Raw genomic sequence first — 18,901 nt, forward strand, 5'->3', positions numbered from 1 at the left:
AGAAATCTAGCCAAGACCAAGTTCACCTACCAAGGAGTGCGGTTTCAATACCAAGGAGAGCAGCAGAATTCCAGAGGAGGAGAAAGCAAAGCACCAAACTCATGGCTTTCTCCCTGTGATTTTTTTAGTCTTGGAGCTAATTTAATTTTTTTCTTTTTCTTTTTTTTTCTCTTCTTCTGCTAATTTTTTTGAAACTTTAACCCTTTTCTTTTTTAATGTTTTTTAACTAGTTTAATATATATATATTTTATTTTTTATACTCTTCTTTATTCATTTTCTTTTTTTAATTCTTTTCTTTTTTTTTGAACCTCTTTCTATCCCCTTTCTCCCCCCTCACGATTTGGGATCCTTCTGATTTGGTTAAAGCATATTTTCCTGGGGTTGTTGCCACCCTTTTAGTATTTTACTTGCTCCTTCATATACTCTTATCTGGACAAAATGACAAGGCGGAAAAATTCAAAAAAAAAGAACAAGAGGCAGTACCGAAGGCTAGGGACCTGATCAATACGGACATTGGTAGTATGTCAGATCTAGAGTTCAGAATGACAATTCTCAAGGTTCTAGCCGGGCTCGAAAAAGGCATGGAAGATATTAGAGAAACCCTCTCGGGAGATATAAAAGCCCTTTCTGGAGAAATAAAAGAATTAAAATCTAACCAAGTTGAAATAAAAAAGCTATTAATGAGGTGCAATAAAAAATGGAGACTCTCACCGCTAGGATAAGTGAGGCAGAAGAAAGAATTAGCGATATAGAAGACCAAATGACAGAGAATAAAGAAGCTGAGCAAAAGAGGTACAAACAGCTACTGGACCACGAGGGGAGAATTTGAGAGGTAAGTGACACCATAAGACGAAACAACATTAGAATAACTGGGATTCCAGAAGAAGAAGAAAGAGAGAGGAGAGCAGAAGGCATACTGGAGAGAATTATTGGGGAGAATTTCCCCAATATGGCAAAGGGAATGAGCATCAAAATTCAGGAGGTTCAGAGAACGCCCCTCAAAATCAATAAGAATAGGCCCACACCCCGTCAGCTAATAGTAAAATTTACAAGTCTTAGTGACAAAGAGAAAATCCTGAAAGCAGCCCGGGAAAAGAAGTCTGTAACATACAATAGTAAAAATATTAGATTGGCAGCTGACTTATCCACAGAGACCTGGCAGGCCAGAAAGAGCTGGCATGATATTTTCAGAGCACTAAATGAGAAAAACATGCAGCCAAGAATACTATATCCAGCTAGGCTATCATTGAAAATAGAAGGAGAGAGAAAAAGCTTCCAGGACAAACAAAAACTGAAAGAATTTGCAAACACCAAACCAGCTCTACAGGAAATCTTGAAAGGGGTCCTCTAAGCAAAGAGAGAGCCTACAAGTGGTAGATCAGAAAGGAACAGAGACCATATACAGTAACAGTCACCTTACAGGCAATACAATGGCACTAAATTCATCTCTCAATAGTTACCCTGAATGTTAATGGGTTAAATGCCCCAATCAAAAGGCACAGGGTATCAGAATGGATAAAAAAACAAAACCCATCTATATGTTGCCTACAAGAAACTCATTTTAAGCCAGAAGACACCTCCAGATTTAAAGTGAAGGGGTGGAAAAGAATTTACCATGCTAATGGACATCAGAAGAAAGCAGGAGTGGCAATCCTTATATCAGATCAATTAGATTTTCAGCCAAAGACTATAATAAGAGATGAGGAAGGACACTATATCATACTCAAAGGGTCTGTCCAACAAGAAGATCTAACAATTTTAAATATCTATGCCCCCAACGTGGGAGCAGCCAACTATATAAACCAATTAATAATAAAATCAAAGAAACACATCAACAATAATACAATAATAGTACGGGACTTTAACACTCCCCTCACTGAAATGGACAGATCATCCAAGCAAAAGATCAATAAGGAAATAAAGGCCTTAAACGACACACTGGACCAGATGGACATCACAGATATATGCAGAACTTTTCATCCCAAAGCAACAGAATACACATTCTTCTCTAGTGCACATGGAACATTCTCCAGAATAGATCATGTCCTTGGTCCTAAATCAGGACTCAACCGGTATCAAAAGATTGGAATCATTCCCTGCATATTTTCAGACCACAATGCTCTGAAGCTAGAACTCAACCACAAGAGGAAGTCTGGAAAGAACCCAAATACATGGAGACTAAACAGCATCCTCTAAAGAATGAATGGGTCAACCGGGAAATTAAAGAATTGAAAAAAATCATGGAAACAAATGATAATGAAAATACAACGGTTCAAAATCTGTGGGACACAACAAAGGCAGTCCTGAGAGGAAAATATATAGCGATACAAGCCTTTCTCAAGAAACAAGAAAGCTCTCAGGTACACAACCTAACCCTACACCTAAAGGAGCTGGAGAAAGAACAAGAAAGAAACCCTAAGCCCAGCAGGAGAAGAGAAATCATAAAGATCAGAGCAGAAATCAATGAAATAGAAACCAAAAAAACAATAGAACAAATCAACGAAACTAGGAGCTGGTTCTTTGAAAGAATTAATAAAATTGATAAACTCCTGGCTAGACTTATCAAAAAGAAAAGAGAAAGGACCCAAATAAATAAAATCATGAATGAAAGAGGAGAGATCACAACTAACACCAAAGAAATACAAACTATTATAAGAATATTCTATGAGCAACTCTACGCCAACAAATTTGACAATCTGGAAGAAATGGATGCATTCCTAGAAAAATATAAACTACCACAACTGAACTAGGAAGAAATAGAAAGCCTGAACAGAACCATAACCAGTAAGGAGATTGAAACAGTCATTAAAAATCTCCAAACAAACAAAAGCCCAGGGCCAGACAGCTTCCCGGGGGAATTCTACCAAACATTTAAAGAAGAACTAATTCCTATTCTCCTGAAACTGTTCCAAAAAATAGAAATGGAAGGAAAACTTCCAAACTCATTTTATGAGGCCAGCATCACCTTGATCCCAAAACCAGACAAGGATCCCATCAAAAAGAGAGCTATAGACCAATATCCTTGATGAACACAGATGCGAAAATACTCAACAAAATACTAGCCAATAGGATTCAACAGTACATTAAAAGGATTATTCACCACGACCAAGTGGGATTTATTCCAGGGCTGCAAGGTTAGTTCAACATCTGCAAATCAGTCAATGTGACACAACACATCAATAAAAGAAAGAACAAGAACCATATGATACTCTCAATAGATGCTGAAAAAGCATTTGACAGAGTACAGCATCCCTTCCTGATCAAAACTCTTCAAAGTGTAGGGATAGAGGGCACATACCTCAATATCATCAAAGCCATCTATTAAAAACCCACCGCAAATATCATTCCCAATGGAGAAAAACTGTAAGCTTTTCTAAGGTCGGGAACACGGCAGGGATGTCCTTTATCACCACTGCTATTCATCATAGTACTAGAAGTCCTAGCCTCAGCAGTCAGACAACAAAAGGAAATTAAAGGCATCCAAATCGGCAAAGAAGAAGTCAAATTATCACTCTTCGCAGATGATATGATACTATATGTGGAAAACCCAAAAGACTCCACTCCAAAACTGCTAGACCTTGTACAGGAATTCAGTAAAGTGTCAGGATATAAAATCAATGCACAGAAATCAGTTGCATTTCTCTACACCAACAACAAGACAGAAGAAAGAGAAGGAGTCAATCCCATTTACAATTGCACCCAAAACCATAAGATACCTAGGAATAAACCTAACCAAAGAGGCTAAGAATCTATACTCGAAATTGAGGAAGACACAAAGAAATGGAAAAATGTTCCATGCTCCTGGATTGGAAGAATAAATATTGTGAAAATGTCTATGTTACCTAAAGCCACCTACATATTTAATGCAATTCCTATCAAAGTACCATCCATCTTTTTCAAAGAAATGGAACAAATAATTCTAAAATTTATATGGAACCAGAAAAGACCTCAAATAGCCAAAGGCATATTGAAAAAGAAAATCAGTGTTGATAGCATCACAATTCCGGACTTCTAGCTCTATTACAAAGCTGTCATCATCAAGACAGCATGGTACTGGCACAAAAACAGACACATAGATCAATGGAACAGAATAGAGAGCCCAGAAATAGACCCTCAACTCTATGATCAACTAATCTTCGACAAAGCAGGAAAAGAATGTCCAATGGAAAAAAGAAGTCTCTTCAACAAATGGTGTTGGGAAAATTGGACAGCCACATGCAGAAAAATGAAATTGGACCCATTTCCTTACACCACACACAAAAATAGACTCAAAATGGATGAAGGACCTCAATGTGCAAAAGGAATCCATCAAAATCCTTGAGGAGAACACAGGCAGCAACCTCTTCGACCTCAGCCGCAGCAACATCTTCCTAGGAACATCACCAAAGGCAAGGGAAGCAAGGGCAAAAATGAACTATTGGGATTTCACCAAGATCAAAAGCTTTTGCACAGCAAAGGAAACAGTTAACAAAATCAAAAGACAACTGACAGAATGGGAGAAGATATTTGCAAACGACATATCAGATAAAGGACTAGTGTCCAGAATCTATAAAGAACTTAGCAAACTCAACACCCAAAGAACAAATAATCCAATCAAGAAATGGGCAGAGGACATGAACAGACATTTCTGCAAAGAAGACATCCAGATGGCCAACAGACACATGAAAAAGTGTTCCATATCACTCAGTATCAGGGAAATACAAATCAAAATCACAATGAGATATCACCTCACACCAGTCAGAATGGCTAAAATTAACAAGTCAGGAAATGAAAGATGCTGGCGAGGATGTGGAGAACGGGGAACCCTCCTACACTGTTGGTGGGAATGCAAGCTGGTGCAACCACTCTGGAAAACAGCATGGAGGTTCCTCAAAATGTTGAAAATAGAACTGCCCTATGACCCAGCAATTGCACTAATGGGTATTTACCCTAAAGATACAAACGTAGTGATCCAAAGGGGCACGTGCACCCGAATGTTTATAGCAGCAATGTCCACAATAGCCAAACTATGGAAAGAACCTAGATGTCCATCAACAGATGAATGGATCAAGAAGATGTGGTATATATACACAATGGAATACTATGCAGCCATCAAAAGAAATGAAATCTTGCCATTTGGGACAACATGGATGGAACTAGAGCATATCATGCTTAGCGAAATAAGTCAAGCAGAGAAAGAAAACTATCAAATGATCTCCCTGATATGAGGAAGTGCTGATGCAACATGGGGGCTTAAGTGGGTAGGAGAAGAATAAATGAAACAAGATGGGATTGGGAGGGAGGCAAACCATAAATGACTCTTAATTTCACAAAACAAACTGAGGGTTGCTGTGGGGAGGGGGGTTGGGAGAAGGGGGGTGGGGTTATGGACATTGGGTAGGGTATGTGCTTTGGTGAGTGCTGTGAATTGTGCAAACCTGGCGATTCACAGACCTGTACCCCGGGGGATAAAAATATATGTTTATAAAAAATAAAAAATTAAAAAAAAAAAAAATAAAATAAAAATAAAAAATTTTAAAAAACAAAAAAACACATTAGCTATGGGGCGCCTCAGTGGCTCAGTGGATTAATCCTCTGCCTTCGGCTGGGGCCCTGATCCCAGGGTCCTGGGATGGAGCCCCGCATCAGGCTCTCCGCTCATCAGGGAGCCTGCTTCTTCCTCTCTCTCTCTGCCTGCCTCTCTGCCTACTTGAGATCGCTGTTTGTCAAATAAATACATAAAACCTTAAAAAAAAAAAAACCACATTAGCTATGAAATCTCTGTGCTTCAGTTCCCTCATCTGTAAAATGGGAGTAATGATTATATCACCTCATTATAAAAATTACGAGTTAACATTTGTAAGGCTTTTAAAAGGCAAAAGATTTATACAATCTGAAGAGAAACCTGACACACACTATTATTTATTTGATAAATTAAAAACTAACAGTAAAGCTGATTTTGTTAGAAAAATCACTATTGTTAAAAAACAAGAAACTAATGCTTAAGTAGTTAACACTATTGAATATATCCTGATTGTAGAAAGCCTATACAGTGTTACCTTGCTGGATTTCAGAACTTTAATTTGTTCTTCAAAAACAGTGTCTTTATTCTTTTCCAGAAAGCCTTCACACTGGTATTCCACCTGGAAACACATGTAAAAATCTTAACTAACAGATTTTTTTTTTTGAACAGATATTAAAATCATCAATCACAAAAACATTTATTAGGTTCAGGCTATATGACTGGTTCTCAGCAAAATGGTTATCAGTTTTAGTCTAAGAAACCAGTACCATTCTTGAGAAGAAGTATGTTAATTCCAGAGTAAAACTCCTCAAATATTGCTCTTCCTAGGTAACAATGGTAGTGCTAACTAGTTACAGTTTAAAAGATCCTCCCAATTCATAGGTAGGCAGACTCATAAGAAGTTGACTCTTCTCATTCATGCTGGTACAAGAAAGCTCCTTCACAGCTAAGCTAGTGGACCTTCTTGTGACTGAGATCACTACCCTGGAGGGGTAGTTCTCTTGGGAGACAACTGGATAAACACTGTATGATTTGGTAAAGGGAACTACTCAAGAACAGACTGTTCCTGCTTCTAAAACTCCAGTGACTTTAGGCATCTACTACTCAAGTTGCTCCCCAGGTTATAAAACAAAGCCCTTAGGTAACCTAAAGACATTCCTTGGTTTCCAGCTAGGACTAAGAAGACTTAGAAGACCCTCAATCCCTGAAGGAGACCCAGGAAGCTTACCCCCCTAACCCTACCCACATCTCCTTTAAATGTAAATTAGCCTCATCGCTCCTGATTTTTTGAGCACACTACTAAACTCATGAAGCAGTAGGTCCACATGCCCTGTTAGCAGGAACCCACTGACTCAATCACAGTCTCTATTCTGATTCCTCTAAGGATTTTCAGCAGTCCAAGGCAGCAACCTATAATCAAACACATTAACATTTCTACAGTGAGGTATGTAAATATCCAGCCTAACTGAGATAAATAAAGACTATACATAACCTCATGTTACTTCAAGTCAGAGATCAGGTCTAGACATAAAATGAATTATGAAGAGACTTTTTAGTTTTCAGAGTTTCTTGGATTTCAGAATTATACAGGATTGTAGGCTCATATTTATTTCATAATACAATTCCATTTATAGGAATGGAAAGGAAGAGAAAATCACCCAAGCAACACTGAAAAATACTTTTCCTATAAGACACTAAAGAATGCAAGTTTCAGCAAAGATAAAAATGATATCTCTAGACATTGATTTTTTTTCCTCTTTGAACTTAAATATTCAAAAAGAAAAAAGATAATAAAGCTTCCTTACTTTGTCAGCAAAATGTTGGATGATGAAAGCTTTGTTCGATAGACGGGGCTTTTCAAAGAGCGCACATTTGTTCAAATGTGTGTTGTACAATTTTTGGGCCCAAGTGTCATCTGTGCCTTTGGGCATCTTCATTCAGGGTGGAAAAGAAAAAGAAAAAAAAAAACCCAGCAGAAACAAAATAAGGAGAATATTGTTATAAGACTCTTCTGAGTTATCAACCAAGAGACCATTTTTTGGCTTTTCTAACAACTTTTATATTCAGTAGGAACTCATTCCTTCCATATTACTCTGTTAGATGACGAAAATCAGTTACCAAAGGAAAGCAATGACTGAGATCTTTTTATGGGTGACTCAGCCCAATCTTTGGGCAACTCAATCTGCCTATACCAGGAATCATCAAATAAGTATTCTATCGGCTTTTAAAACAACAAGAGCCTCGCAAATAAAACATGAACTATTATGATTTCATGGGTTTTTTTAAATTTTAGGGAAGCTATAGGCCCACTGTGGAGCTTGAACTCATGACCCCCATGAGATCAAGAGTCACATGCTCTATCGACTAAGCCTGCCAGGTGCGCCATATCAGGTATTTTTAAAAATTGGTTAAATAAAGGTAACATATGCACAAAGTGAAATATTTTCATAATTCATGAAGATTTAAAATGAAGAGTAATTTTTTTCATCATTTCCACCAATTTTATCTTTCTGTCTAAAGGTATGCACACAAATAGAATCATTCTATAAAATCTTTGCATTTTTCTTCTTCTTAATAATAGCATTCTTGTATTCATGGCCATTAAGTTGTTACTCATTTTCTGTTATTATAAAAATGGCCACAATTGCTTCTTTTACATATATACCTTGGATACTTTTGCAAGTATATTCATAGGGTGAATTCCAGCAATTCCACTGTTGGGCCCAAAGGTAATTTTGGATCCACTGTTGGGTCTAAAATTTTATAATTTTGAAAAATATTGTCAAATTCCCCCCAAAATATGCTGTATTAACTCACATCCTACCTTCAATGAATGGTATTATCAAATTTAAACTCACCTATCTAGAGCACCTGGGTGGCTCAGTGGGTTAAGCGTCTGACTCCTGATTTTGGCTCAGGTCATGATCTCAGTAGTCCTAAGATTGAACCCTGTGTTGGGGGTCCCTGCTCAGTGGGAAGTCCGAGGTTCTCTCTTTCTCCCTCTGTCCCTCCCCCAGCTCACATGCATTCTCTCTCTCTCTCTCAAAATAAATAAATAAAACCTTAAAAGGAAAAAAAAAAAACTTGCCTGTCTGATATCTGTCTGATATCCCATTTTTGGTTTGATATGCATTTTATTTAATTTCAAGTGAAACTGAGCATTACACTCATTCTTAATGTTGTAGGAAATCTGATACTTAGGAGGATCAATTTATGGTAAGTTGTAATTTATGGCATTCAAACTAAAGAGGAGTTAAGAGAAAGGATATGTTATTTGTCTAAGATCACTCAGAGATCCATTGTTTTCCCAGCACGCTGGGTCTTCAAATATTAAAACTAAAACTCCTTTTCTACCATATATATCAATAATAAAGAACAAGCAGTCAATTTTAAAATCACAGATATTTAAGACTATTATTTAAAATATCTTTTGTACAATTTCTTGCATTTCTTTAAGTATGTCATATCACTGAGTACCAAACTGGTAAGCAGTAGTGTCTAATGTCAATTTTTTACATAACTGAGAAGCGGCAGAAAAGAGAAAGGAAATTCCCCACTTTTTTTTTTTTTCAAGATTTTAAAAAGATTTATTTATGTATTTTAGGGAGAGAGTGTAAGTGAGGGGAGGGGCAAAGGGAGAGAGAGAGAATCTCAAGCAGACTCCCTGCTGAGCACAGAGTCCCAATGCGGGGTTCAAACCAGGACACCAAGATCATGACCTGAGCTGAAATCAAAAGTCAGCCACTCAACAAACTGAGCTACCCAGGTGCTCCCAAATTATCCCAGTTTTGATTGTATGTAGAACCCTTTGGGTCTAGTGACCCTTCAGAATGCAAGTAGGGTGACCTCTTATTTGTGGCCACACTGGCACCTCATGGTATACCAATGAATCTGTGCTTAAACCCACTTACTTCTGACCTTGACATGTCTCTTGATAGATTAGGTATGTCAGAAAATCATATTTACCTTGCATTCTTCATCCAGCAAATCTAGAATGCCCAGTTTAGATTCTATAAGATTAATGCAAGGTTGATTATCATAAAAATCTATGAGTGTCCAGGGAATTTGTTCCTTCATATATTCTTCCTGTTCTAATTTGAAGACATGCTGAAATGAAAAAGAAAAAACAAAACTGGCATTACTGTATCATTACAAGTAATGTTAGTCAAGAAATGACATTTATAGAAAACACTCTAAGAGGATATGAACATAATATGAGATAGTCCATGGCTTCCAGCAACAATAATCTTGTGGGAAAAACATGTTTTACACATGGAGAGTGATATAAAAAAATCCACAAAGAGCAAAGCCTCAGCTACACAGGATTCTTGGTAAACAAGTAAATCTACATGTGTGGGTGTGTTAAAACAGCTGACAATGTAGCAGTCTTTTCGATTTTTTTTTAATATGTATACAACCAACACTGTACAATATACTTTTTGGCCTCAAATTATTGCACAGTGCTGCTAACAATACCTTAGCTGGCCTTGAACTATGCAGAGCAGATACCCTCTAGACTACTGAACCATGCCAGATGATGCTTGCAGCACAGCAAAGTAATTCTCTTAAGGGACAGTGATGTTGAAGTTCACGTGCCTCAGAGTTAGGTAACAGTGTTTTGTGTCTGCCTCCATCACTTTCCACAGTCAGGGAATCTACAGCTCAATTCTGTGAATTCTACATCCAATGCTGCAAGCAGCTGCGGCAAGGACCAATCAACTGCTCCTTCTGCTAAATGCTTCAACCACCATCCTCCACATTGCTTCTCATCTCCAGTCACTCATTTAAGCAAAAATATGTATCGACCGTCTACTATGTGCCAGTCACTGCACACCATTAACAAAGGAGATGTGGGTTCTGCCGTCAGGGAGTTTGGAACCTTAGTGAGAAAAACAGACAGAAATCAAGTAACCACAAGGAATCACAAACTATAGTAATGTTACAAAGGAAAATAATGTAAGCTATGAAAACAAGAGTCCTTATCTAGTTTGGATACAGGGTAGTGAGGGAAGGCTTCTCTGAGGACAGGCTCTGTAATAGGAGCTCTGCAGATGAATGGATGTTAAGTTAGTCTAGATGGAAGGCTCAATCCAATCCCCGATACCGTTCTTGCTTCAGGCTGCCCAACCAATACAGCAATCCAGCAAACTTCTAGTGTCTATAAGACGTTAATGAGCTCTACTCATTGTACTCGGGGATTTCTGCTTTCTTTTATCTCTTCTGAGTCCCTTCTTCTCTCAGACATTTTGATCCTTTTTCTGGAAAGGATAGCCTCCTGTGGTTTTGACCGGACAACACATATTTTCTAGGCCCCTAATCCCCGTGAAACTTAGGTGTCACCAAGATATCTGATACACATGCTCCTTGTGCACTTAGAACTTTCTTACTTTATTCTGCCTTTATAATAATGTCTCTCTTGGCTCATTTGCAGCATTTACCAGCTGCAATAAGCTTCAATAATTTCAATAATTTAAAAAAAACAAAGTGGTCACCCAAATAAATATTTATGTCATGTTGATCAGAAAGTAAATTTCTTCTGCTCTTATGATGAATGAGAAGGCAAATGGGACACCCTGTGTTAGCAGGATGCCCTGACTGATGGCACCAATAAGGAACGAGCTCTGTTCTTTTTTTAATTCAATAATTTACATGCAGTCTCCACACTGACAACAGAAACACTGCTCCAGATTTTAAATAGAGCTTGTTTCTTATACACAACTCCATGATAGTTTGGAAAAGTTCATGAGGCCTCAAAAATCTTGGATACTCAGTTGTCAAAAAGACAATGTGGGCATGAGGTTCAACATGGCAAGAGATCCTTAATATGTAATGCCTGCGATCTCTAAATATGCCAATCACTGTGTTTCTCATGCCCACTGCCCCACTCATAATCCCTGCCAAGGGTGGCCCAAAACAACCAGGTTCTTTACTGTGAAACCCTATATTCCTAGTCACAGCTGGTCAACTGCTAGAGATCTCTGGTGGAAAAATGAATGAAGTTAATCAGATTCTCTTTGTTGGGTATAAGAATTTAGAAACGGGCAATCAACAGTCCAAGCTAAAGCTGATTCAAAATTAATGGGGAAATGGCAAGTTAAGAGGGTAAAAGGAAAGAGGTGCCTGGATGGCTCAGTTGGTTAAGTATCCAACTCTTGATTGCAGCTCAGGTCTCTGGGTTTTGGGATCAAGCCCTGTATTAGGCTCTGTGCAGGGCATGGGATTCTCTCTCTTTCTCTCTCTCTTTCTGCCCCCTCCCCCCATCTCCCTATCTCTCCAGGAAAAAAAAAAAGAAAAAGAAAAAGGATGAGAGGGGAAATCCAACCACTGCTGGGTTCAGAGGGAGCTTGAAGTGACTGAGGAAGCAGAAACCCTGAGAATAGAAGGGAAGAAGAAGTCATCTGATAGTAAGAGGGAGTGGAGCAGCTGTGCAGAGAGAAGCTAAGATGCAGCACTGTGTGTGTGTGTGTGTGTGTGTGTGTGTGTGAGAGAGAGAGAGAGAGAGAGAGGAAAAACAGATTGACAGCGACAGAGGGAAAGAGAAAGAGAAATGAGAGAGTCAGAAACACACATGCAAGGACATGGGGTCCTTGTTAAATAGACAAATGAGCCAGTACCTAGTGAGGCCAGTGTTGGTTCCTTACATTTACAGTCATCTTGTGCCAAAATATACTAGGAAAGAGCAGAGGCTGTGGCTCTGATTAAAGTATTAAGAAACTCAGTAAAACCTTGAGAAAAGATAATGCTCAGTTTAGTCTCTGACAGGTTTTTATTAATGTTTCTTAAGCAAAGATAAAAAGGACACCAATAACATTCTTATGGAAACAGTCATAAGCTTAAGGCTTGAAGATCACCTTTGCATTAGTTCACTGTGCTAAGCAGCTTAACCTGACAAATAAAGAGGGTCTAAATTTTCATCAGAGTATACACAATATTTTTTAAAAATCAAACAGTCTAAAGGTTTGATGATGACACGCAAGAATCCCTTGCCCCACCCCTTCAATCCAGTCTCACTCTCTGGAGGAAGCCATTTTTAACTTCCTTAGTTATTTCTTCTGATACTTACTTCTAAAGGATATGTTTATCTACTATTTTTTTATGTATTCATTGTAAATATCATCTATTGATTTCTTGAAGAGGCAAATGTGGTCAAATTCATATATACCATCTCTCTACTGCCCGTCCCCTGTCCTCACAATATTACTATTTTTAGTTCTTCTTTTGATTTTTACTAATTCGGTAACTTAAAACAATACCTTTAAACTTCTGTTTTTTGTTCATTAACTAGAGACCACTCCTCTTTTCCTCTCTTTTTATAAAAGGAGGATACTAAGGACTCTTCTCCTGCCCTTCAACTCTTCCATCGTCAACTCTTACGAGTGACTTCTTTGTTTTTTTGTTTTGCTTTTTAGGCAACTCATTTTAACAACCTTTCTCATCAGTACTAATAACCATCCCTAATCCTGCACTTAGAACTGTGCCTGGTCCTTGTTGATAACTTTACATATTCTAACTCATTCAATCTATGCAACCATATGCAGTAGGTACTATCATTATCCCCTTTATAAAGATGGCCCAGGAGGGTCAATTATCCTGCCCAAGGTCCCATGAATAATCAAAGCAGAATGAGATTCCAACCCAAGCAGTTTACTTTGGAGGTCTGTGATCTTCACTATTACAATGTACTGCCCCTCATTTTTAAACACCTTTAAATTCCCCAATACCGTGATAATACTTGATGATATTTCATACTACAACCGGACAAGAACCATTCTCAAAATATTCCCATTGCTATTGTTGTGGTGGATGTCTCAGATTGTTGAAAATATGTAGAAAACAGTGTGTGCTGATTTTTCACACTGGCATCTTGAGGATACAGCAAGCAGGAGTTATGATAGTCTTCACTCCACGGGAACAACACACTAAAGGATATCCTGGGCTTAAAGCTTCAAACTGCCTATGTTATCACCTAACACACTACCTGTTTCCATCACTCAATTTATTTTGACCCAATTTTTACTATTCTCAGGTTGTAACCTGGGCTATACACATTTCTTTAACACTGCACCTATTTATTAATCTAAGTTCCTCAGCAGCTCAGTTGTTCTAAATCCCACATAATAATTGCAATTTACAGTCTCTTTTCAGAAACCAGTCTTGAAACACAGAGCAGGAATTCAAAAGAATTTAAAGTAGAATATTAGTTAAGAAAGAAAATTCTTACCATATTGAATTGTTGCTGTAGTTTTTCATTTGCATAATTTATGCAAAACTGTTCAAAACTATTTATCTCAAATGTTTCAAATCTGTAAAATGAAAAACAGTATGTTAAGAGGAGAAAAAGAAACAAACAGCTTTTTAAAATATTCAAAATGTGCCCATTAGAAAGAAAGAAATGAGAAATTTCCCAACATTCTGAAACCTCTTTTCCACATCAGTGAAGATAAAGGTTTATAAGTCAGTAACATGGAATCTACACCCAACAGGTAGGCATCAGCCGTGTAGCAGAGAGATTTTTTTTTGAAGGCTGCAGCATGCAGCAATGTTCAACACTATGAGTTTTTGAGGGCTAATTCATCCCCAGGTAGGGAACAATCATAATTATGATAAAGCTACTGCTCTTGTCAATTTATAGATTCAGGGCCTATATTGACATAAAAGGGAACTGAAAATAGAGATCTCATAGGTTCTTTTGAAAAACTTTATAAGATAATTTTAAAAATTAGGCATCAAAAACCACAAATGTATAGAACTGTATTAACAGCTAAATGAGGGTACCCAGAGGGGCACCTGGGTGGCTCAGTCAGTTAAGCATCTGCTTTCAGCTCAGGTCATTATCCCAGCCAGAGCCCTGGGATAGGGTCCTGCATTGGGCTTCCTGCTCACCCAGGAGTCTGCTTCTCCCTCTGCCCCTCCCCCTGCTCATGTTCTCTCTCACTCTCTCTCTTTCAAATAAATAAAATCTTTAAAGGAGGGCACCCAGAGAAGGCAAACTAGCAAATGAAATAAGATTTTTAGAAATGCTCTTCTAATTTTCTTTTCTCCTTACCAGTAGGAGACAGAATCTAGGACCCACTCAGAGTTACTAGATAATCTCTAGAAAGAAATGCTCTGTGGCAGACCATCAAGCCAAATACACTTACCCATATATGTCCAGCACTCCAATAAAAGAGTGCTGTTTGACAGCAGAATGGAGGGCCTGATTGACATGATCTACGATCCAGCTAAAGAGCTTGGCATAAATGTGCTTGGCCAAAGCATCACGGGCATTCGTGGCCTGCAGCTTAGAGATGGGCTTGATGTATGTCTCTGTGGCAGTAGCCAGTTTCCGATGGCAGAGCCAGTGACACATCTCCTCATAGTCTACGCCCATAAGGTCAGAGAAGATGCTGAGAGGTTCATGCTTGGGCTGATAAAAGAGAGTGGGTTATTTCCTATGACCAAATCAATCAAATAAGAATTTACTAAAAGAACACAAAGAAGTAACAAATAAACCCAGCAATTTCTTTGTTATAATGAACACCCAGATCACTTCAACCTGATTGGTGATAATCATCTTAGTCATCCAGTAGACTAGCATCTAGACACCATTTTACCATCTCTTCTAGGGCTCGTTTCACACGCTACATCGTCCTTTCTCTTCACTGTATTTGTTTGTATCTGTCTTCGGGCACCTTTATTCAGTCAGTTGATCAGAAGATCTGTCAGCTTGTCAATAAGTATTTACTTAGTACCTACAACATGCGGGTAAATAAAACCATACATGGCCCCTATCTTCCTAGAACTTATAGTCACTAGGTGAAATGGATATTAGTCAAACGACTGCTCCCTAAAATGTAAAATGACTGCAGAGAACAAGGGTGCTATCCTATGATTCCATGTGAAAGGACTGTGCTCCACTCGGGAGGCAAGTGCCAGTTGTCTTGAGAAACAGAGTTGAGACTTGAAGAATAGGGAAGTATTAACTCAGTGAAAGGGGAAAGAAAGGGTCTTCAGGCCGAGGGCATAGCTGGTACACAAGTCCTGTGGTGGGAGAAAACTATAGTTTGAGGGACTAAAGCTGCGTGAGGGAGAAAATATCTGAGATGAAGCCAGAGAGACAGGCTGTTCTTTATCCTGAGAGCAAAGGGAAGTCACTGAAGGGTTTAAGACAGATAACTTGAGAGTTATTCATTGGACTTCTTAGATTAGAATCTCTTTAATCTCTATCCCCTACAAGGTCTTCCCTAGGCCTTGATTTGAGTAGATTGAGTAGACATTCAATAAAACCTTGTTTAAAGATGGAATTGGGAGGGAGACAAACCATAAGTGACTCTTAATCTCACAAAACAAACTGAGGGTTGCTGGGGGGAGGGGGCTTGGGAGAAGGGGGTGGGATTATGGACATTGGGGAGGGTATGTGCTTTGGTGAGTGCTGTGAAGTGTGTAAACCTGGTGAATCACAGACCTGTACCCCTGGGGATAAAAATATATGTTTATAAAAAAATAAAAAAATTTTTTAAAAAAACCTTGTTTAGTTTAATCTACACAAGCGCACTACATTTGTGAACATCGTCACTCACATGTTTCAGTTGACTCTGATGACATTCCTAGGGAATAAGCAGGATGAAACATGGCTATCTTGGAGTGAAATCCAAGAGGACAGCTTATCAAACATCAGATGGCCAATGTATGTCACTGTTGTCATTAGAACCTGGGTGTCGGCATCCTCACCTCCTGACCCTTCCCACTGAAGCAGTCCCTTCCTTCCCTCACCTCCCCTCCTCCCAAGTGGCCACTTCAGATACAAATTAGCATCATTACCAACAGCATGCTATATGTCCCTTAAATAAGCAGCTAATTTCATTCATATAAATATGTATGATTTGACATTAGTACTTTCTAAACATATTCTATTTGAACAACATGACCATACTATTAGATCACGGCTGTAAATTTTTTGTTCAAATTTTCTGTAACTTTACTGATTTTTAGACTTCTTCATTTACCTCTTCTCTTTATCTGAGAAAAGTCAATAATCTCTCACTACGATAGAATTATTTCTTCTTTTGGTTTCTCTTCATTTTTGCTTTATATGTGTTAAGTCTATGCCATTAAGTACATGAAAGTTCAAAAGCGTTACATCTTCCTGATGAATAAAACCTCTATTATTACATAGTACTCTATTTACCTTTAGTATTGCTTTGGTCCCAACTATTTTGTTGAATATCAATACAGGCTCTGCCAGGGTTTTTTTTAGTTATTATGATGTGTCTTCTCTAAACTTATTTTCAAACTTTCTGTACCTTTATGTTTTGAGGATACTTTTTTCAAAACTATTCAGCTGAATTCCTACAGCAGTAATCCAATTGTTATCCAGTACTCTAGCTCCATGTTTTTAGGGGGAACAGGGGCTGATGATTCTTTTTAACTTTTTTTCTAGACTAATTTTAGACTAAGACAAAAGTTTCAAGAACAGTACAAAGAATTTCCTTCACCCAGATTCCCTAAATATTATCATTTTACACATTTGCTTGTATCATTCTCTCTCCTCCAAATACATGTACATACACATTAATTTTTTATAACCTTTGAGAGTGGGAGGAAAAAAATAAAACGACAAAAAACCTTTGAGAGAAGTTCCATGCATGATGCCATTTTAGTCCTAAATATTTTCAGGGTGCAACTCCTAAAAACCAAAGACACTGTCTTATATAACTATGATATCACCAAGAAAATTAGAAAATTAGCAATGACACAACTCTATTATCTAACCTACAGATCCAATCCAATTTTTTTTTCTGGCTGTTCTAACAGTCTCTGCACAGGAGTGGGGGAGATATTTTTACAGTCCAGGATCCATTCTAAGTTCATACACTGAATTTAATTGCCATGTTTCACTAGCCTCCTTTAATCTCAATAGGTCTTCACTCTTTTTTGTTTGTTTGTTTGTGACCTTGACCTTTTTAATGTAGGTCCTTCAATGAAGGTCTGTATGACACTGCCTCATGATTAGATTTGGGCCATGCCTTCTTAGCAGGAATACCAGAGAACTGATGTTGTGCTCTCAGTTCACCACATCAGAAGTTATTTAGTGTTCAACAGTCATTTCTCTAAAGACATCCAGATGGCTAACACCCACATGAACACATGCTTAATATCAATCATCACCAGGGAAATGCAAATCAAAACTACGATGAGATATCACTGCACACCTGCCAGAACAGCTCAAATCAAAAACACAAGAAACAACAAGTGTTGGTAAGGATGTGGAGAAAAAAAGACCCCTCATGCATTGCTAGTGGGAATGCAAACTCGTGCAGCCACTCTGGAAAACAGTATGGAAAAAGTTAAGTTTCCACAAAAAACTCTGGAAAAAGTTAAAAATAGAACTACCCTATGATCCAGTAATCACACTCCTGAGTATTTACCCCGAAAATGCAAAAACCCTAATTCGAAGGGGTGCAAGCACTCCCATATTTATTGCAGTACTAACAATAGCTGCACTATGGAAAAAGCCCAAGAAACAGACTCTTAACTACTAAGAGCAAACTGATGTTACCAGAGGGGAGGTGGGCGGGGGAGGGTGAAACAAGTGATGGGGATGAAGGAGGCACTTGTGATGAGCACCGGGTGTTGTATGGAAGTGCTGAACACTATACTGCACACCTGAAAATAATCTTACACTGTATGTTAACTATACTGGAGTTAAAATTAAAAACCTGGGGAAAAAAACCCAACCATGTTCACTATAAGCTACAAACCAGAGAAATAAAGAATTTCTTTTTTTTTTAAGATTTTATTTATTTATTTGACAGAGAGATACATCAAAAGAGGGAACAAAAGCAAGGGAAGTGGGGGTTTGGGGGAAGGAGGCTTCCTGCTGAGCAGGGAGCCCAATAAAGAATATCCTTAGAGGCTTTTTATTTTTTTGTTAAAGATTTATTTACTTAAGAGAGAGTAAGAGAGCGCCTGGGTGGCTCAGCTGGTTAAGTGGGTGCCCTCTGCTCAGGTCATGATTCCAGAGTCCTGGATCGAGCCCCGCATCAACTCCCTGCCCAACAGAGAGCCTGATTCTCGCTCTCTCCCTGCCTGCCTCTCTGCCTACTTGTGACCCCTCTCTCTCTGGATCTCTCTCTCAAATAAATAAATAAAATCTTTTAAAAGAGAGAGTGAGAGAGAGAGAGAATGAGAGGGGAGAGGGTCAGAGGGAGAGGCAGACTCCCTGCTGAGTAGGGAACCAGGGACTAGATCCCAGGACTGGATTGTCTGGTTCATGACCTGAGCTGAAGGCAGTTCCTTAACCAACTGAGCCCACTCAGGTGCCCTTTATAGGCTTTTTAAAAGCAAACAACAGGGGCACCTGGGTGGCTCAGTAGATTAAAGCCTCTGCGTCGGCTAGGGTCATGATCCCAGAGTCCT

General features: G+C 38.5%; 1 protein-coding gene across 8 annotated transcripts in view; it reads right to left on the reverse strand.

Annotated features, from left to right (window-relative positions):
* Window positions 1–18,901, reverse strand: part of MYO5A (myosin VA) — a 189,742-nt gene that overhangs the window by 73,266 nt on the left and 97,575 nt on the right. For all 8 annotated transcript variants that reach the window (XM_045067909.1, XM_045067906.1, XM_045067911.1 and 5 more), the window contains exons 10-14: window positions 14,644–14,909; window positions 13,725–13,806; window positions 9,470–9,610; window positions 7,309–7,434; window positions 6,039–6,122 (exon numbers count right to left, since the gene is read on the reverse strand). In XM_045067909.1, coding sequence (XP_044923844.1) covers window positions 6,039–6,122; window positions 7,309–7,434; window positions 9,470–9,610; window positions 13,725–13,806; window positions 14,644–14,909 — 699 coding nt within the window. The remainder of the gene's footprint in view (window positions 1–6,038; window positions 6,123–7,308; window positions 7,435–9,469; window positions 9,611–13,724; window positions 13,807–14,643; window positions 14,910–18,901) is intronic.

This window comes from Mustela putorius, unplaced genomic scaffold (genome assembly GCF_011764305.1).
Source record: "Mustela putorius furo isolate JIRA1106 unplaced genomic scaffold, ASM1176430v1.1 tig00003898_pilon_pilon_pilon, whole genome shotgun sequence".
NCBI classification, from domain to species: Eukaryota; Metazoa; Chordata; class Mammalia; order Carnivora; family Mustelidae; genus Mustela; species Mustela putorius.